At 35.7% G+C, this 22,314-nt stretch overlaps 1 protein-coding gene across 1 annotated transcript in view; it reads left to right on the top strand.

Annotated features, from left to right (window-relative positions):
• LOC136042518 (transport and Golgi organization protein 6 homolog) overlaps nt 1–22,314 on the top strand; it is a 53,485-nt gene that overhangs the window by 10,024 nt on the left and 21,147 nt on the right. Inside the window, exons 4-6 of the mRNA XM_065727480.1 lie at nt 1,457–1,654; nt 6,880–7,039; nt 22,015–22,175. Of these exons, the coding sequence (XP_065583552.1) occupies nt 1,457–1,654; nt 6,880–7,039; nt 22,015–22,175 (519 nt within the window). The remainder of the gene's footprint in view (nt 1–1,456; nt 1,655–6,879; nt 7,040–22,014; nt 22,176–22,314) is intronic.

The raw sequence follows: 22,314 nt of genomic DNA, 5'->3' as shown, positions 1-22,314 counted from the left end.
AATCGCCTAAGCGAGGATAATCAGCCGGGATTCTTAGACCATCCTGTCCAACAAGAGATATACTCAAATGGAAGCAGTGAGAGAACGAATACTTGGCAGCAGAAAAGATAATAAGAAGTGGACTTAAATGAATATATAAGAGCGTCATTAGACTAAACTTTTCATTCTTAATAAATTTTGCGGTTAAAGAAAACTTCAAGTCATGTGTCTAAGGAGAAATTAATTAAAAGTTCCTCGTCTGATTTCATATCTCCCAATCTCTCTCTAGCCGTACCTTCGTCCCCCTCAATTTCCGCATATCCTTCGGACCACAAGTACGAATTGATTAAGGGCTACCTACTTTCATAAGATAATTCACAAGATAATTCACTACTTTCACAAGACGGTTGGCCCTGGAACCTAAATAGACTTTCTTTGATAACCAAATCCTCTTACCTTAAGGGTTTTGGTGATATTTCCGAACGTCGGCACCAACCGGGTTCAATGGCCTGGAATTGACGCCATTCTTCCCAGGTGGTAGCCAGAGACACAAAGAAGATTGTGAGTTTCTACCAAACTAATATGATTTGTTTTTTTAATAACTTAGTTAATAATTCTTTTAAAAATTATTAAAAACTCTTTTTAGTAACTTAGTTGTTAGTGAAATAAGTTTTTTTTTAAGCCTATCTTGACATCAAAGTCCAATTTAGACGCTTCTGGAGAGATTTTGATGTGACAATAATTTTAAGGGGCGCTACACGGCCATATACCCTGTTCAGACAAGAGAGTGGCAACAGTACCTCAATAGTACGTTTCAACTGTCTAGTTTGTGACTACTAATAATTTTACAGCAGGTGACATCGCTAGTTCACTGAGTTTGGGCAAGCTACCGAGCTGTCCACGCTACCAAGTCATAGACAACAGTAAGAATGGTTTTCACGAACTTTCTCAGAACTGTGTGGCAGAACAAGCCACATTCTTACAATATCAACTGTCATCATCTTGGAAATTACTTGTTTGTTTTTATATTTTGGTCCTTGTTTTCATTTATAAGTTTAGTGTCACATTTGAAATATTTTTTATTTAGTTAACTGGTTTATTGTCAGTTACCTCAATTTTTCAATAAAATTGCCTCGATTTTTTTTTTCTTTACTTTTTTTTAATGTACAGCTCAATTTGGCAACGTTATAGTTATCTTTTAGATATTTTTTTCTGAGACGAGTCCATCGCTAAAATTTATATAAGTGTAGAGTTATTTTTTGGTGTTTCTAACTTCTTATGTTGTATTTTCGTTCTGTGTATTTTCTTTTTTCGTTTATCTACTCTTCTGTGCATCTTTAATGTTTGTAAAGAGGGTAAAAATAAATTATTATTATAACAACCAGTTCTTTGGAAAAGATTTGACGCCAGAACACGAGAGATTAGCCTCAATGACTATATTACCATCATTGAAAAAAAACAGTACCTTATTTTTTAGGTTACGCCGGTCTTGGCTCCTCCTTGTATAATTTCAGCCTCTCAAAGAGATAAAATAATTAAGCTTGTACAGTATGTCATTGCTCTAGAGGTTCTTCCCAACTTACTTCCTGGAGTTGGAATTCCGTTGAAGAAGCGATCAGAATATGCTCATGAACTGTTGGACCAGGCTTCTGCATCCAATGTTTCTGACGTTGAGGTAAACTTGCATTTTTATTCAATAAAAATATTAGGTAGAATTGTTTTTTTTTATGTGCACAGTAGAACCGTAACAGATCTATTTCGGTGGTGTATCATTTTTTTCTGCGGGGAGGTACGAGGAATAAATTTAGGCTCCTTGCCTGGTTTCAAGTAGAGGTGCTCAGCTGTCTTAGTGTGGACAGTTTGAACAGTAACAGATCTATTCAGGTAAAAATTTTGGAGGTGTATCAGTTTTTTCTGCGGGGAGCTATGAGAATAAATTTAGGCTCCTTGCCTGGTTTCAAGTAGAGGCGCTCAGTTGTACGTAGTGTGCACATTTGAACAGTAACAGATCTGTTCAGATAAAAATATCGGAGATGCATCAGTTTTTTTCTGCGGGGAGGTACGAGGAATAAATTTAGGCTCCTTGCCTGGTTTCAAGTAGAGGTGCTCGGTTATACTTAAAGCGTATAAGCTTTAGAAAAAATTAATCCAAACATAAAAGATTTAGATAATATTGGTCAGTTTAAATCTCAGTCATATATAGAGCTACCGGACTACTATATCTTTGAAATATATCTGACGGGATTACCTCCCTGTAATTTAGCTTTGTTTTCGTATATTGTTTGATATATTTAATTTTACTAGATAGTATAAATGTATATATGTCTGTATTTATTTATAACCCATTATACAAAATAATGAAGTGATGGAGCACAATGGAAAAAAGAAAGAAACAACCTATCGTGTTACATTCTTAAATACAAACAAAAATAATTCCACTACAAAAAAACATTTAGCCATTCATGGCCAGTTTGATATTTTTTCATCAAATAGGAGTTGTGGGTCCACGGAGGAACTCGCAACAGAAACTTAGCAAATTTGAAGAAAACGCACTTTATCCTAGGGTGGTCAGATTCACTAAATGTGGGGTGAAACGGTACTAAATACAGAATATGCGGCAGGACGACACTATTGTAAATCCTCGCAAGATGGGCTCTGTTCAAATGAAACTGAGAACTAACGATTGTACCATATGCACGACGGATTTTAGTTTCCATACTTTCTAGCGTCAATAGCCAAGTTTTCTTCAGTTTTTTTTTCCAATAGGAAGCCAAGATAATTCAACTTAACACAATGCTTTACTTCTGTACCATTCAGATCTATAGATATATCATCTGATCTAGTCACATCTAATCCATTAAAAACCAAAACATCACATTTTCTAGCATTTAGGGAAAGCCCAATATCACTGTAGTTTTAGATATCTCTAAAAAACATTTTTCTAGCCCACTGGTAGTCCTACTAATATTAAAAATATCGTCTGCATAACATAATATCGACAGATCAGTGCCTTTATATATACAGCACGAAGAAAGTTGGCACTGAGCTGGAAGCGTCGCCTTATTATAAACCGTGGGAGAAGTAACCGCACCCTGCTTAACCCCGACATGAATTGGCATATCATCAGTCAGTAAATTGCTTCCAGGTATACTTTTTTGCTTTCACATGGCGGTACATGTACAGAAGAGGTCTAACTAAGTCTAGCGATACACCACGGTCTAAAAGCTCATTCATTGCTTGGGGATGCAACAACGAATCAAATGCTTTATTAACATCATATGTTCCAAGCGCTAGAGTACTACCGGATTTACCTGCATTGGTCAACAAATTGCACAGACATTTTAGAGCATGGAAGCAACCAATCTTAGACTGGAAGCCAAACTGGTGAGGAGGCATATAATAGAGAGAACGTAGGTTATTAATTTTAAGTAATTCAAACACCTTAACAAAACGCTTGAAACAGTTATAGGTCGATACGATGAGTATTCACTCGGATCCTTACCTTTTTTTGAGAATCGGTGAAATAAGACCAACACAAAAATAATCTGGAACTATACCACTGCAAAAAACCATCTGTTACAACATAGAAAGATGACACATAAGCTAATCAGATCCATTTTGTAAATAAGAGCGCATATGCCATCATAACCCATAGATAGTCTTTTATTAAGCTTTCGTATAACTTCACGTAATTCATGAGAACTTACTACAAAGGTACCCGGTCCAGGAGTACGAAAGCGATTGTTTAATTCCGTTTCAAATTTCTCGAGAGTGTTAACGTCGGGTTCGGTGAACCGACCTTTGAAATATGAATGCCACTGGTTCTCACTATTGGCAATTTTGATTTCCCGAGTTTTATTATTTGCCGAACGAGTTTTCCATAACTTATTAGGGTCACTCGCGATCCATTCTGCAATTGCAACCCTTTTGCCAACCCGGTGAGCTTTGAGCTCCTTCTGAAAGTGCCGCTTAGTAAGTAATCGTAAAGTATCACAACTCCGTTTCTAGGTTTTTCACAACCATTCCACAGACGGAACCAAAATACAGATTAACAACTTCAGCGTTTAATCGAATCGAGTTAAAAAAACCAAAGTGTTGCTCTCGCAACACTTTACTCGGCAAAGCCGAGCAAAGGTTGCCGCAACACCTCACGTTGCCCTTACGACGTAGATCTAGTTTGTTCTGTGGCAGTGGTTTACTCATGAATATGCCTTTTTATATCCAAATTGTTTTAAGCTTATCTTCTTCTGCTATAGGTATCCGTGTATAGATGAAATCACTTAGAAGCTCTGGATAAACTGTATATTCTCACTTGATTCTGAACCGGGGCTTCTTGTTATGGCTCCCCCTCTAAAGCTATCCTACTAATGGACCGCCTCCCCCTAAGGCCGTCACTATTTATGCTAAAATCTAGTAAAGGCTGAGGTTCTTAAGGGTAATATCCTGGAACCTAATCTTTTTTTATACATATTAACGACCTAGGGAACAATTTTATTAACCTTTTACATCATATTGCTGACGATACGGAGATTCAGGCAGCTGTCGGTGCAAATGACTGGCCTTTAAAAGCTGCCCTGTCAAAAAAAAAAAAAAAAAAAAAAAAAAAAAAAAAACAGACCTCCCAGTTATAGAAAAGCGGTTTGATACCTTATTGTTTAACTTCATCGTATCCAGGAGGAGCTACTAATTACCCAATCAACGGTCTCGGGTCGACAACCTGACCTTTCCTTCATGATTAAATTTAGTAATAGAGTTGACAAACATCGTCTTTTTGAAATTTGTTTCTCCAAAGAACTTTCTTGGATGCATATCTTGATCACGTTTGATCCTCCTGCGCGAGAAAAGCTGGATGTGGTTTTTCTCGATCTAAGAACTTCTTACCTTCCAGCTCGATTATCCCTCTACACTTGTCGTGAAATGGGCGTTCCAAGGGATCCATGTTAGGGTCTCAGGGGGATTTTGTGCACCTCATCTACCGCTACTAAAGGTATTTTTGATTCAAGTTCAACGTTCAATCAGTTTTAATTAACAAAGAAAAAACTTGAAATTCGCTGCTCTGTGACAAACTACGTTTTGAGACACATAAACATAAAAGATTATTTACTAGTATATAGTACGGCTCCCACTTCACTGTTAAACTCAGCCACACGCCTCCTGAAATATATTTACTGAAAAAAAAACAACAAGCAACTTCTACTGAAAGTAAAGAGAATCATTGGAACTTTAAGTGAGCAGAATTTATTTGGTATATGCAGGAGGCTGCGCCCTCCTCTACTATTTTTTTTGCTCTTGAAAAAGCTTCTGATTTCAATTCAACGGCCCTTGTGTTTCAGTATTCGCTCTTAAAGAATTGGTACGAAAAGTCAGACTCATGCGAATATATAATATCTGATTGTTTTTCAAAGCATACCCGGGCCCATCCAGGAATTTGTGTTGACTACCGGTTCCGTAAATCCCACCCCCGATCTCTTGTCGTTAAATTTTATGGATCAGTAAGTGTAAATGCATTGTTGGTGCTCTTTGTTGTTGGTGCTCTTTGTTTTTTCTAGTTCTATTACTTACGAATTATGATGTTGGATTACAATTAAAATTCATGACAAAATTTGAATATTTAGTCATAATTTTCAATAAAACAAGTCTGTTGAATAAGTACTTAATAACTCTTCCCCTACAAAATTTTGGATGGCCGGAAAGGGGTATCATTGCTCATATGGATGAGAATTCTATGTGTCTTTTGATCTTTAACGCGACTAAAGCCATCGGGAGCTATAAAATAAGGTTATCTGATGTTTAAATACTTTGTATAAACATGTTTAATCGCATTCAACATTGTATATAGTTAGGACAAAATAACTATTGACATTTCAAATCACTAAAAAAAAAACAAAGCCCCAAGTTGCACGTGACTGTCGCCCCACTCAAAGAAATTTCCTGGTGAGACCCTTGATGCCCCGGATCACCTTTTCTATCTGCGTGCCATTAGGTACGTTGATGTTGTCTTTTATTCTACATAGAAAAAGATTGTCGGAATGGGACGGACACTACAACCCCCCTTTACCCTGCTAGCATCAATAATAAAAACATAGACAAAAATATCTTCGCCAAAATTTAATCTAAATTCAATTAAAGTTTCAATAAGAGTTGGGATATTTGGGTACTAAAATGCGCTATTTGAAGTATCTACCCCGTGCCCCGCCTACAAATAACCCTGCGCTCCTTCTTTGCGCTCATATAACCCTGTGCTTATCTCACGAACTTCAGCTGATGCAGATTTACACATCACTGTGCATAATTTTATTTATGAAATTTGAAGCAAATCAGTTTAGTTAAATGAAAATTAAAATTAAATTTCAGAAATTTTGTTTGAGCAACAAGAAGGGAAGTATTGCCCCGCAGCCATTCTGACTGCCGTGTATGACAAGAATATAGCGGATGTTGGCTTAGGCAATAGATATCTGAAACTCACTTGTAAGTCTGACCTATATGTGCTATTAAATTTCGGAAAATTCGGTCAAAGTCATGACTTGCACAAAAATTTTGAATTTCGGATATCTTGGTTGACCTTGCCAGAATCACATCCTTGAAAGATAATGGCCTTATTGTACTCTTTGGCGTGTTGATGCAATCGGCCTCCAGTTCTAAAAAATGCACTTGGCCTCCAGAAAAGGATTGTCCAAATATCTGAGAAACTAGTACATTGTAGAGGAGGAACCTAAGTGTGACCAAATAGTAATTTGAAATCTGAATCCCAAATTGATAGGAATAATGTCTAGAATGGTAATTCTTTTTTACCAATTATCTGTAATTAGTAATTACTCAGGATTTATGAGCAATAAAGAAAATTGTGATCGATTGAGAAATGGTACGTTTTATACGCCTTTAATATTCTTTTTTTTTCAGAAATACGATCGACTGTCGTTTACAACACGAGCTTTACTAAAAATAGCGTCCGATCCAAATTTGGGTTGTCTGATTTATTCAACCAGCCTTCCAGACATTCTTGCGGCTCTTCTGCAGCTGTGCTATGCTCCAATTAAGGAACCTGATCCAAAATCTACATGTAAGTATTTAAATTGAAATATATTGACTAATAAGTTATCGCACTGAGTGGCCAGTACTAAAATTAAAGTTCAAACAATGTCTAAGACTAGCATTTCTTTTTTTTGCATATTGGTGTTTATTCAGTTGTTTTTATGGCACTTGGTATTAACCAAGTGACATATAGCAATCGCCAATTCTGTCGGTCTGTCTGTCTGTCTGTCGGTCCCGGTTTTGCTACTTTAGGCACTTCCAGGTAAGCTAGGATGATGAAATTTGGCAACCGTATCAGGGAGCGGGCCAGATTAAATTAGAAATAGTCGTTTTCCCGATTTGACCATCTGGGGGAGAGTGGGGGGCCGGTTAATTCGCAAAAAATAGAAAAAATGAAGTATTTTTAACTTATGAGCGGGTGATTGGATCTTAATGAAATTTGATGTTTGGAATGATATTGTGTCTCAGAGCTCTTATTTTAAATTCCGACCGGATCTGATGACATTGGGGGGAGTTGGAGGGGGGAAACCTAAAGTCCCGGTTTTGCTACTTTAGGCACTTCCAGGTAAGCTAGGACGATGAAATTTGGCAAGCGTATCAGGGACCGGACCAGATTAAATTAGAAACAGTCGTTTTCCTGATTTGACCATCTGGGGTTGGGGGGGGGCGGTTAATTCGGAAAAAATAGAAAAAATAAAGTATTTTTAACTTATGAGCGGGTGATTGGATCTTAATGAAATTTGAGGTTTGGAATGATATTGTGTCTCAGAGCTCTTATTTTGAATCCCGACCGGATCTGATGACATTGGGGGGAGTTGGAGGGGGGAAACCTAAAATCTTGGAAAACACTTAGAGTGGAGGGATCGGGATGAAACTTGATGGGAAAAATAATTCTAAAAAATAAGTAAAAATGACGTATTTTTAACTTACGAAGGAGTGATCGGATCTTCATGAAACTTCATATTTAGAAGGACCTCGTAACTCAGATATCTTATTTTAAATCTCAACCGGATCAAACGTAATTGGGGGGGGCAGTTGGGGGGACCGGAAATCTTAGAAAATACTTAAAGCGGTGAGATTAGGATGAAAGTGGATGGGAAGAATAGAAACCTGTCTAAGATACGTGACTGACATAACTGGACTGGATCTGCTCTCTTTGTTGGAATTGGGGGGGGGGGGGGGGTAATTTTGAAAATTGAGGTATTTGTAACTTACGAAAGGGTGACCAGATCTTAATGAAATTTGATATTTAGAAGGATCTTGTGCTTTAAAGTTCTAATTTCAAATTCCGACCAGATCCTGTGACATTCGGGGGAGTTGGAGGGGGAAACCAGAATTCTTGGAAAACATGAAAATTGGGGTATTTTTATCTTACGAATATATGATCGGATTGTAATGAAATTTGATTTTTAGAAGGAATTCATGTCTCAGAGCTCTTATTTCAAATCCCGACCAGATCTTTTGACATTGAGGGGAGTTGGAGGGGGAAATCTTGGAAAAACACTTGGAGTGGAGGAATCGGGATGAAGCTTGGTGGATAGAATAAACAAGTGTCCTTGATACGTGATTGACAGAATCGTACTGGATTCGCTCTCTTTGGGGGGAGGGTTCAGTGATTTGGCGAGTTCGGTGCTTCTGGACGTGCTAGGGCGATGAAAATTGGCGTGTCAGGGAGCTGCACAATTTGTCTTGATAAAGTCGTTTTCCCAGATTCGACCATCTGGGGGGCAAAAGGGAGAGGAAAAATTAGAAAAAATTAGGTATTTATAACTTACGAGTGGGTGATCGGATCTTAATGAATTTTGATATTTAGAAGGACTTTGCGACTCAGAGCTCTTATTTTAAATCTTGACCGGCATTAAGCCTCTTATTTTCCTTTTTAAATCAATCTATTGATTTATAGAATTTTGTTAGAGCTCATACCATATTATCTCTTGGCTCTTAGCTCTTCTCGCCTCGTCACAAGTGCCATATGAGCTCTTAGCTCTTGTTTTTATATTCTTTTTCCGACGTTCAATTTTGAGGTTAATCTAATATGTTTTTGGTTCCAACTGTTAAACTGATTCCTTGTGACCATATGAGTAAAGTGGTTTTTAGAGCAAGAAAATTATCTAGCTGAACTTTAAGAGCCAAGGCATTAAATTACTCTAGTGTTGCCAACTTGCTTGAAACAATCTTTATTTCGAGCTGAAAGTTTCTATTTCTCACAATATCGAAAAAAGAAACCATTATAACAAATATCACTGAAAAAAATGAATATGGATCGACAAATTTAATATATATATATATATACATATGCACCACCCCAACACCTAGTTGGTGGGGGCGCTTCGCGCCCCCCCCAAGCCCCCCCGCGCGCGTAAGTCGTTACGCGCCATAATAGTTACGCGCCATTGTAGTTGTGTCCCTATGTCCCACCTGTGAATATAGATATATATATATATATATATATATATATATATATATATATATATATATATATATATATATATGGTTTTAACTACGTAAAACTTGCGAATATACAACATTCTTTGCTGTCCCATTGTCTTTGCATATAAATAGATTGTCAGGTTTACCGACTCTTGAACATGCAACATATAATGGTCCATGGGAAAACAATCTGTATTCAGATCTATACCTCATGATTCTAATGATTGCCCTTGAGCTTTGTTGATGGTGATTGCTAATCGACCATTCCCTGTCCCGGTGTCCCGGTCGTCATTTACATCCCCCTGTTTCCCCCGGTGTCCCCGTTGTAGTTGTGTCCCTGTGTCCCGGTCGTCATTTATATTCCCTGTGTCCCAGTCGTCATTTGTATCCCGGTGTACCGGTCTGTATATACATTCGTTTTTTAGTTTTGTTCTTCTCCTTTATTTTTTTTAGTTTTTTAGATGAAAATTTATTTTAGTTTTTTCCTTTTTTTCTTTTTAGTTTTTTATTGGTTTTTACCTTTATGTTAGCTTATTTTTCCGTTTTTTCCTTTTTTTTTATTTTTTTTTTATTTTTTATTTTTTTTAGTTTTTTACCTTTTTTAGTTTTTTTAGTTTTTTTAGTTTTTTAGCTTTTTTACTTTTTTTATTAGTTTTTAGTTTTTTTGTAGTTTTTGCCTTTTTTAGTTTTTTCAGTTTTTTTAGTTTTTTATTGGTTTTTACCTTTATTTTAGCTTATTTTTCAGTTTTTTCCTTTTTTTTAGTTTTTTTTAGTTTTTAGTTTTTTTAGTTTTTTACCTTTTTTTAGTTTTTTTAGTTTTTTTAGTTTTTTAGCTTTTTTATTTTTTTTATTAGTTTTTAGTTTTTTTGTAGTTTTTGCCTTTTTTTTAGTTTTTTTAGTTTTTTAGCTTTTTTATTAGTTTTTAGTTTTTTTTGTAGTTTTTGCCTTTTTTTAGTTTTTTTTAGTTTTTTAGCTTTTTTATTTTTTTTATTAGTTTTTAGTTTTTTTTGTAGTTTTTGCCTTTTTTTAGTTTTTTCAGTTTTGACGTCACCTAATCCAGTTTTTTCAGGTGACGTCACCTGATCCACGATCCACAGATCTACAGACAACTTATTTTTATATATATAGATAGTTTTTTTTTTTTTTACTTATGTCCTGGTCGTCATTTATACTCCCTGTGTCCCGGTGCTTTGTTGATTGCTAATCGAACATTCCTTTTGTCCTGGTCGCTTTCTCTTTGAGTGTCGTCATTTATTTTTTTCTTTTTTAGTTCTTTTAGTTTTTACCTTTTTTAGTTTTTTTTAGTTTTTTAGATGAAAATTTTTTTTAGTTTTTTCCTTTTTTTCTTTTTAGTTTTTTATTGGTTTTTACCTTTATTTTAGCTTATTTTTCAGTTTTTTCCTTTTTTTTAGTTTTTTTTTATTTTTTATTTTTTTTAGTTTTTTACCTTTTTTTAGTTTTTTTAGTTTTTTAGCTTTTTTACTTTTTTATTAGTTTTTAGTTTTTTTTGTAGTTTTTGCCTTTTTTTAGTTTTTTCAGTTTTTTTTTTTAGTTTTTTATTGGTTTTTACCTTTATTTTAGCTTATTTTTCAGTTTTTTCCTTTTTTTTAGTTTTTTTTAGTTTTTAGTTTTTTTAGTTTTTTACCTTTTTTTAGTTTTTTTAGTTTTTTTAGTTTTTTAGCTTTTTTATTTTTTTTTATTAGTTTTTAGTTTTTTTTGTAGTTTTTGCCTTATTTTTAGTTTTTTTAGTTTTTTAGCTTTTTTATTAGTTTTTAGTTTTTTTTGTAGTTTTTGCCTTTTTTTAGTTTTTTTAGTTTTTTAGCTTTTTTATTTTTTTTTATTAGTTTTTAGTTTTTTTTGTAGTTTTTGCCTTTTTTTAGTTTTTTCAGTTTTGACGTCACCTGATCCAGTTTTTTCAGGTGACGTCACCTGATCCATCCACACACAGACAGACAACTTATTTTTATATATATAGATTAGTTTTTTTTGTAGTTTTTGCCTTTTTTTAGTTTTTTTAGTTTTTTAGCTTTTTTATTAGTTTTTAGTTTTTTTTGTAGTTTTTGCCTTTTTTAGTTTTTTTAGTTTTTTAGCTTTTTTATTTTTTTATTAGTTTTTAGTTTTTTTTTGTAGTTTTTGCCTTTTTTAGTTTTTCAGTTTTGACGTCACCTGATCCAGTTTTTTCAGGTGACGTCACCTGATCCACACATCCACAGACAGACAACTTATTTTTATATATATAGATAGATATATATATATATATATATATATATTATATATATATATATATATATATATATATATATATATATATATATATATATATATATATATATATATATATATATCTTCATTCAATCCTAACATTCTTAATAACTGTGGATGTATTAAAGTTGAAAAATAGAGAACATTTTATGCTTATTTTGTTTTCAGTAAAGTGCAAATTATGGACTCGTCCAAGGCATGGGGGGCATCAGCCCTACTCATCTTAATTTCTGCTCATTTTGGGTTTTACTTGGTTATTTATTGTAGTTTCTGCTCTTTTGGGTTTCATTTATTTATTGAAGTTAATTTGTGGTAGTTTTATATCAGAAAATTATTGTACTCTATTTCGGCACATTTTTGGTTCAATGTAGCTCTTTAATTTTTTTTGTAAAACTTCTTTTGTGGAATTTTTTTTTAAAGTGGTATGATAAAGCAAAGAGAAAAATTTTACTATAGAGAACTTTGGTGCATTAAAATGCATTAAATAGAGATTGAAAACAGATACCGCCATTGACAGTGTAGACTAACCCAGCAGAAACTGAGACATTTCAAACAAGCTTAATTTTAATTTTAAAAAATATGAATTTGAATTAACGTCCCTGGCACAGATTTTTAATAACAGATGTTGGAAAATAAAAAATACTGTTTTTGGACCATAGAAGATGGAAAAAAAAACATACTAGAATATTCATCTCCTACCAGATTTCAACATAATTTGCTCTAAGCCCTGAAAGAAAACTTCCCAATTGATCCTTTTTACTGCCACCAACTACAAGCGCTTCGATTTAGACTTAATCATTTTTTATTTAGTGTAGCTCTTTACTTTTCCTTGAAATTTTTTATTTATAGAAAACTTGTCTTTTTCGTTCGTTTTTCTTGACATAGTCTTTTTCAATGGTAAAGAAAATAATTTTAAATCTTCTTGTTTTTTCCTATAAGAATCCTTATTTTGCCTTACTATTTGTATGTCGGACAAAAGTTTTCAACAATTTTTTATAATATATGCCCTTTTTAAAATCAAGACACACATTGCGTTCCTTGCTTAGTTTTACACCAGCTCAACTTTCCCAGAAAAACAAGACTTAAATCCCTTTCTAAAACATTGTGTCTCTGCTGTTTTGACAACTTTGATGCACTTACACTTTCTGATTTGGTTCAATTGTAAGAGCAGAAGTTATAATTGTAGTAGTCCTGATAATTTCATCTTAAGACCATCAGTCGTTCTTGATATTGCTGAGACATCTTATTGACAACCACCATTTGCATAGTGTCATTTGTTGTAGTTTTAAAGCAACGCAAACTTTTCGTGAAAGTTTCTACTTAATACCATATTCTACACCCTTTTCCTGCCTGGATATTTCGACAATTGGATGAACTGAAGCTCTTTTGATTTAGTCGAATTGTTGGAGTTATAGTAGCATTTGTAGTTGAAGAAGAAGCAGCAAAAGTGACATTGTTGGTGCTCCCTGTTGGCGATCTGCATGCTCATAGTGTGTTTTGGTATAGTTCAGTATCCCCCAAAACATTCCGTAAAAGCTTCACCTTAATACCCTTAGCTTCAGTAGAAGTAAAATTTGTAGCAGAGGTAGTAGTAGTAGTAGCATTGGTAGCATTATGCCCTTAAGATTTTTTTAACATCTCCCTCAACATACGCTGAATAATTCAACTTATTTCTATAAACAGTTCCTGGGGCGTTGCTGAAACGCCCTTTTGACAACCTGCATGCACACGGTGCGCTTTGATTTAGTTTGACACTGTCTCAGCATTCCCTGAAATTTTTACCTTAACAATCCTAGCATTGGTAGCAATGTTAGTGGTAGCAGTAGTAATAATAGTAGCAGTAGTAGTCATAGTAGAATTGGTAGGAGTAGTAGCATGCAAATGTTGCATTTTGTTTCGTTCAACATCCGTTACAACAAGCCCAGTACGTTTCAACTTCATGCTCAAAGCCGTTTCCAATGTATTGCTGACACGCCCTTTTGACAGCTTGCATTCGTACAGTGTGATTTGATTAAGTTCAACTTCCCTGTTAATATTACCTGAAATTTTCACCATCATAGCATTAGCCTTAGTTGTAGCATTAGTCACCGTATTAGTAGGAGTGTTCCTGGTAGTAGTAGTAACAGTAATGTTAGTAGTAGTACTAACAGTAGTAGCTCTAGTAAAGTAGCAGTAGTAGTATGTTGCCTCTAGGTCTGTTGAAAATCCCCCTCATCAGATCCTGGAAGTTTCAACTTATTACTCTAAGTCGTTATAATAATGCCGCTGGGCGTTTTTGATAGCCTGTATTTCTGTTGTAGTCATTTAGTTTTAGTTTAGTTTAACTCCCTCCTCAACTTTTCCTAAAATTTTCTCCTTAAAAATCCAAGTCTTAGTATTAATTGCAATAGAAGTAGTGATTTGAGTAGTAGTAGTAGTGGTAGTAGCATTATTAGGAGTGGACCAAATAATCTTCCCCTTGAGCATGTCCATAAAGTTTCAACTTAACACCTTAGGCCTTTCTCGAAAAACACCTTTTTGGCAACCTGCATGCAATTAGTGTGTTTTGATCAAGGTCAACTTTCTCATTAATATTCTCTCAGATATTCGCCTTTACTCTTAATGTTACTAGTATCATCTTAGTAGTGGTAGGAGTAGTAAGAGCAGTCATGATGCATCTGTAGTAGTAGTAACAGTGCTAGCAGCAGTATTAGTAGCAGTAGTAGTATGTATGTATTGCCTTCTGTTCAGTCGAACATCCTCTTCGTCATGTCTTGCAAGTTCGAGCTTGACACAGATTGACACAGTAAGCAGTTTCTAAGATTTTGCTGATACGCCCTTTCGACAATCCGTATGTACACCGTGTGTTCTGATTCAGTTAAACTTTCCCTTGAAGATTTCTTCAATTTTTTATCCTCAGCCTTAGTAGTAGCTGCAACAGAGGCAATAGCTTTCAATTTCTAATCAAACGAGCTTCCACAATTTCTACGTCAACTCTTTCTATGCGAAAGCGCCTTGGGGAAAAAAAGAAACAAATAAGTAATAATGAAATAATAATAAACAAATAAAAATAAAATAATGCTGATATGCAAATTTGATAAAGTGAATGCAAACAGCATGTTTTGATTCTTTTCAACTTTTCCTTCAATGTTCCCTGAAATTTTTACCTTCATATCTTTAGCCTTCGTCGTAGTAGTAGTCAGAATAGTAGTAGTACGAGTACTCGTAACAGTAGTAGTAAGATCAGTATTAGTACTGATAGTAGTAGCACTAGTGGCAGCAGTAGGAGTAGTATGCATATTTTTTCTTTTTTATCAGTTGAAAATTCCCCTCATCAACCCCTGGAAGTTTCAACTTCATAGAATAAGCCGTTGGTATGATGTTGCCGATATGTCCTTTTAATAGCCTGCAACTTATTTACGTAAACAGTTCCTGGGGCATTGCTGATATGACTTTTTGACAACCTGCGTCCACATAGTGTGGTTTGTTTTAGTTCAATTCTTCACTTAAAATTTCCTGAATCTTTTATCTTAATACTCTTAGTCCTAATGGTAGTTGTGATGGCGGCAGTAGCTGGAGTAATGTTAGTAGTATTAGTTGCATTATTAGTAATAGCGTCGAGTTTTTGGTCGAATGATCTTCCCCCTAAGCATTCCCTAAAAGTTCCAATTTAATACCCTAAGCCGTTCCTGAGATACGCCGTTTTGACAGCCTGTAAGCTCATAGCGTGTTTTGATTTAGTTCAAATTTTGTATCAAATTTTTACCTTTATTCCCTTAGCCTTAGTAGTACAAGTGTCATAGTTGTAGGATTAGTAGTAGTAGAGGTAGCAGTAGTATTAGTATTAGTGTTGTGTTAGTAGAAGCTATAACGGTAGTTCCAGTTGTATTAGTAGCAGTAGAAGTTTGCACATATCGTCTTTTGGTCAGTTGAACACCCCTCATGATGCCCTGGAAGTTTCAGCTTGATACAGTAAGTTGCTCTTAAGGTATTACTGATACACCATTTTGGTAATCTGTATGCTCATAGTGTATTTTGATTTAGTTCACCTTTCTTTTTAACATTTTCTTAGATTATCACCTCCATATCCTCAGCCTTGACACAGAAGCAGTAGTTCTAAAAGCATTAGTTGTCACTATGAGCGCAGTAGCTGTAACAGCAATAGTAGTAGTTGTAGTAGAAGGGGAAATAGTAGTAGTAGTTGTAGTAGCGTGCAAACTATTTTCTTTTTAGTCAGTTGATTATCCCCTCATCATTCCCTGAAAGTTGCAACATAATACCCTCAGTTATTCCTGAGTTACGCCTTTTTGACGTATTCACGTATTGTGTTTTGAGTTAGTTCAACACTCCCCTCAACATTGTCTGAAAGCTTTACCTGAATGCCCTTGGTCTTTTTGAACAACAAAGGTCCAACATGCCCTTCTTCCCAAAAATAAATACTAAATGTAATTAAATAAAAAGACAAGTTTTTTTAACTGAAAGTAAAGAGCGACATTAAAACTTAAAACAAGCAGAAATTATCCAGTATATGAAAGGGGCCGTTCCCTCTTCAACGCCTCTCCCTTTGCGCTAAAGTTTGACTATTTCTCTCAACTCTACTTTTTAAAACGGTAAAACTTTAGCGTAAAGAGCAGGGCGTTGAAGAGGGAACAGCCCCTTTCATATATGGGGTAATTTCTGCTCGTTTTAAGTTTTAATGTCGCTCCTTACTTTCAGTAAAAAAAAAACTTGTATTTTTATGGCACTGGTATTAACCAAGTAACATATAGCAATCGCAAATCCTGTCGGTCTGTCTGTCAGTCTGTCTGTCGGTCCCAGTTTTGCTACTTTAGGTACTTCCAGGTAAGCTAGGGCGATAAAATTTGGCAGGCGTATCAGGGACTGGACCAGATTAAATTATAAATAGTCGTTTTCCCGATTTAGCATCTGGGGAGGGGAGTGGAGGGCCCGTTAATTCGGAAAAAAAATAGAAAAATTGAAGTATTTTCAACTTACGAACGGTTGATCAGATCTTCATGAAATTTGATGTTTGGAAGGATATCGTGTCTCAGAGGTTTTATTTTAAATCCCGACCGGATCTGGTGACACTGGAGGGGGGAGTTGGGAGGGGGAAACCTAAAATCTTGGAAAACACTTAGAGTGGAGGGATCGGGATGAAACATGGTGGGAAAAATAAGCACAAGTCCTAGATACATGATTGACATAACCGGAACGGATCCGCTCTCTTTGGCGTAGTTGGGGGAGGGTTTAATTCTGAAAAATTAGAAAAAAATGAGGTATTTTTAACTTACAAACCTTTGATCGGATTTCAGTGAAATTTGATATTTAGAAGGATATAGTGTATCAGAGCTCAAATTTTAAATCCCGACTGGATCTGGTGACATTGGGGGGGGGGGAGTTTGGAGGGGGAAACCTAAAATCTTGGAAAATACTTAGAGTGGAGGGATCGGGATGAAACTTGGTGGTAAAAATGAGCACAAGTCCTAGATACATGATTGACATAACCAGAACGGATCCGCTCTCTTTGGGTTAGTTGGGGGGGGGTTAATTCTTAAAAATTATAAAAAATGAGGTATTTTTAACCTACGAACGGGTGAGCGGATCTCAATGAAATTTGATTTTTAGAAGGATATCGTGTCTCAAAGCTCTTATTTTAAATTCCCACCGGATCTAGTGACATTGGGGGGGAGTTTGGGGTAGAGGAACCTAAAATCATGGAAAACGCTTAGATTGGAGGGATCGGGATGAAACTTAGATACGTGATTTACATAACCGGAACGGATCCGCTCTTTTTTTGGGGGGGGGGGTAATTCTGAAAAATTAGAAAAAATGACGTATTTTTAACTTACGAAGGAGTGATCGAATCTTCATGAAACTTCACATTTAGAATGACCTCGTAACTCAGATTTCTTATTTTAAATCTCAACCGGATCCAGCGTAATTGGGAGGGGGGGACCGGAAATCATAAAAAATACTTAAAGCGGTGATATCAGGATGAAACTTGTTGGGAAGAATAAAAACCTGTCTAAGATACGTGACTGACATAACTGGACCGGATTTGCTCTCTTTAGTGGAGTTAGGGGGGATAATTTTGAAAATTGAGGTATTTGTAACTTACAAAAGCGTGACCAGATCTTAATGAAATTTGATATTTAGAAGGATCTTGTGCTTTAAAGCTCAAATTTTGAATTCCGGCCAAAATCCTGTGCCATTGGGGAGAGTTTGAGAGGGGGACCGGAATTCTTGTAAAATGTGAAAATTGGGGTATTTTTATCTTACGAATAGGTGATCAGATCTTAATGAAATTTGATATTTAGAAGGAATTCATGTCTCAGAGCTCTTATTTCAAATCCCGACCAGATCTTTTAACATTGGGGGGAGCTGGTGGGGGAAATCTTGGAAAACACTTGGAGTGGAGGAATCGGGATGAAGCTTGGTGGATAGAATAAGCAAATGTTCTTGACACGTGATTGACGGAATCGTACTGGAGTCGCTCTCTTTAGGGGGAGCGATTCAGTGATTTGGCGAGTTTGGTGCTTCTGGACGTGCTAGGACGATGAAATTGATAGGTGTGTCAGGGAGCTGCACAAATTGACCTGATAATGTCGTTTTCCCAGATTCGACCATCTGGGGGTCTAAAGGGAGAGAAATAATCAGAAAAAATTAGGTATTTATAACGTACGAGTGGGTGATCGGGTCTTAATGAATTTTGATATTTAGAAGGACATCGTGACTCAGATCTCTTATTATAAATCCTGACCGGCATTAAGCATCTGATTTTCCTTTTAAATCAATCTATTGATTCATAGAATTTTGTTAGAGCTCATAGCATATGATCTCTTGGCTCTTAGCCCTTAGCTCTTCTTGCCTCGTCACAAGTGCCATATGAGCTCTTAGCTCTTGTTTTATTTAATTTCTGAATGTTTTTTAGTTAATCCATGTTTTGATTTCGGCTCTCCGCAGATGAATAATTAAAGCGAAATTTGTGTATTTATTTATTTGTGTAAATGGCTTTCCCATTATTTTGATCGAATGATTTTAAGAAAAAAGGAGGGGGAGGAGGCCCACTTGCCCTCCAATATTTTGGGTACTTAAAAAGGCAACTAGAACTTTTAGTTTTTTACGAACGTTTTCATTAGTAAAAGATATACGTAACTTACGAATTAGCTTACGTAACAAACTTCTATATTCGGAAGTTTTTATTACGTACTAGCTGTTGGCTAGTACGTAATGGCCCCCCGCGCGCATAAGTCGTTATGCGCCATATTAGTTACGCGTCATTGTAGTTGCGTCCCTGTGTCCCACCTGTGAACATAGATAGATATATATATATTTGTTTTAACTACGTAAAACTTGCGAATATACAACATTCTTCGCTGTCCCATTGTCTGTGCATATAAATAGATTGTCAGGTTTACCGACTCTTGAACATGCAACATATAATTGTCCATGGGAAAACAATCCGTATTCAGATCTATACCTCATGATTCCAATGATTGCCCTTGAGCTTTGTTGATGGTGATTGCTAATCGACCATTCCCTGTGTCGCCGTCGTCATTTATGTATCCCCCTGTGCCCCCCGGCGTCCCCGTTGTAGTTGTGTCCCTGTGTCGCGGTTGTCATTTATATTCCCTGTGTCCCGGTCGTCATTTGTGTCCCAGTGTCCCAGTCTGTAATTTCTCCTTGAGTATCCCGGTTGTCATTTATATTCCTTGTGTCCCGGTCGTCATTTGTTTCCCGGTGTCCCGGTCTGTATATACATTCGTTTTTGAATTAGTCTTTTTTTAGTTTTTTACCTTTTTTTTATTTTTTTTTTTTTTAGTTATACCTCGCTTTGTTGATGGTGATTGCTAATCGAATATTCCCTGTGTCCCCGTCGTCATTTATATATCCCCCTGTGACCCCCGGCGTCCCCGTTGTAGTTCTGTCCCTGTGTCCCGGTCGTCATTTATACTCCCTGTGTCCTGGTCGTCATTTGTGTCCCGGTGTCCCGGCCTGTATATACATTCGTTTTTGAATTTTTCAGTTTTTTTTTGGTTTTTACTTTTTTTTAGTTTTTTTAGTTTTTTTTCTTTTTTCTTTTTATTTTTTTTGTAGTTTTTACCTTTTTAGTTTGTTTTTTTATTTTTATTTTATTTTTTTAGTTTTGTTTTCTCCTTTATTTTTCAGTTTTTTTCCTTTTTTTCTTTTTTAGTTTTCTTAGTTTTTTGGCTTTTTTAGTTTTTTTTATTAGTTTTTAGTTTTTTTTTTCTTTTTATTTTTTTTTGTAGTTTTTACCTTTTTTTTAGTTTTTTTTAGTTTTTTTTACTTATGTTCTCGTCGTCATTTATATTCACTGTGTCCCGGTCGTTATTTGTGTCCCAGTGCTTTGTTGATGGTGATTGCTAATCGAAAATTCCTTGTGTCCCGGTCGCTTTCTCTTTGAGTGTCCCGGTCGTCATTTATATTCCCTATGTCCCGGTCGTCATTTGTGTCCCGATGTCCCGGTATGTAATTTCATCAGTCGAAAAAACATGACGTCAGTCGACACACAAACATGACGTCACTCGACACACACACACAAACAACTTATTTATATACATATAGATAGATATGAGAGGGTTCGCCCACTCGTCAATACCTCGCTCTTTACACTAAAGCTTAAATTTTGTTCCCTGAATCACAAAGGCCGTAGAATAAATAGTTGAAATTACTAAACATACTTTAGCGTAAAGAGTGAGGTATTAGGAGGAGGTGAATCCCTTATATGCGTAATATTTTCTGTTCGTTTTAAGTTTTAATGCTACTCCTTACTTTCAGTTGAAAAAACTTTATCATATTTATTTTTTCATTGTTTTTTTTAATAATACTAGAAAATGCTGCGCCCCCTTCATGGACATCTTCCCCCATGACAAATTCCTCCATTGAAAGTTTCCCCCACATAACCCCCTCTTCTCAGCACCTCTTCCCAGCCAAAAATACCCCTGAAAACGTCTATACACTTCCCGATAACCATTACTATATGCAAACACTGGTCAAAGTTTGTAACTTGCAGCCCCTCCCACGGGGACTGTGGGGGTGTAAGTCGTACCTTAAGACAATTTATTAAGGTTTTTCGACTCTGTTGAATAAAATGGCTATCTCAGAATTTTGATCCGCCGACTTTGGGAAAAAATGAGCGTGGGAAGGGGCCTAGGTGCCCTCTGATTTTTTGGTCACTAAAAAGGGAACTAGAGCTTTTCATTTCCGTTCGAATGAGCCCTCTCGCAAAATTCTAGGACCACGGGGTCGATACGATCACCCCTGGAAAAAAAAATAAAATAAATAAACACGCATCCGTAATTTGTCTTCTGGCAAAAAAAAATACAGAATTCCACATTTTTGGAGATAGGAGCTTGGAACTTGTACAGTAGGGTTCTCTGATACGCTGAATCTGATGGTGTGATTTTCGCTAAGATTCTATGACTTAGCGGGTGTTTCCCCCTATTTTATAAAATAGGACAAATTTTCTCAGGTTCGTAACTTCTTATGGGTAAGACTAAACTTGATGAAATTTTTATATTTAAAATTAGCATTAAAGTTCGATTCTTTTGACTTAACTTTTGGTATCAAAATTCCGTTTTTTAGAGTTTTGGTTACTATTGAGCCGGGTCGCTCCTTACTGCAGTTCGTTACCACGAACTGTTTGAAAATGGGTGAATTACCTAACTTACAGCCATTGTCCCGAGGGCTGTGGGGTGGGGATGACATCTCTAGAGAAATAGTTTCTGGACCTTTCAACTATGCTGATCAAAGTCATTATTTTATAATTTAGATTGGATGTGTTGAGTAGATTAATGGGCATGGGAGTGGGAATAGTTGCCCTCCAATCACACTTGACTCTAAAAAATAGCACTAGAGCCTTCAATTTCCGATTGAATGAGGGCCTGCCGAAGGTTCTATGACAACGTCTTCTATACGAAGTGCCTTGGTGAAAAGAAAAGAAAAATAATGCACATGGCTTTGAAAAAGACTGGTTCAAAATTTATTCAAAATTTGGTCGCTTTGAATTTTTACCCGTCGATCAGTAAAAGGAGGATTAATTGAGGAATTTCGTTTCAGGGCTCATTAGAAATAATACGGAAGCTTATGAGAGGAATATTCTTCTTCTCTTCATTTCTTCTTTCTTCCTTCTTTTTTTCAGATTGTCTTTCTTTACATTGTTTTGGTATACTAGCTCTTGGTTTATTCATTTAAGTTGGGTAAAAAGAAGTGCAGTTTTCTTCAATTTTTTTTCTGTATAAAACTATGTCTTACTATCATATATGTTATTATAACCTTCGACTTATAAGATAACTATTAATATTTTTTCAGGTACACTAGTCACACCTGTGTTATATTCCAGATTCATGGCAGAAAGGCGGGAGTTTAAAAGCCAGTTGGATCATCTAATTGCCACGGTTTACCGACCACCTCTAATCAAATCTCTTCTTCTTCTTCAAGGAGCCCCCAAAAATCTGGACACTTTGCCCAAGGTTTGAATATGTAAATATTGTAATATTGAACTTGAATACGAAATGCGTCCTTTGGTGAAATTATAATGATCGTCTTTTAATACTGTGCAACCTGGATCGTAGTTCAAGTAAATTATCTTGTTTTTCAAGCCGATAGATT

Source organism: Artemia franciscana, unplaced genomic scaffold, assembly GCF_032884065.1.
Source record: "Artemia franciscana unplaced genomic scaffold, ASM3288406v1 Scaffold_1406, whole genome shotgun sequence".
Classification (NCBI taxonomy): Eukaryota; Metazoa; Arthropoda; class Branchiopoda; order Anostraca; family Artemiidae; genus Artemia; species Artemia franciscana.
Note: the sequence above shows the minus strand (reverse complement) of the source record. Positions and strands in the feature narration are given on the sequence as shown.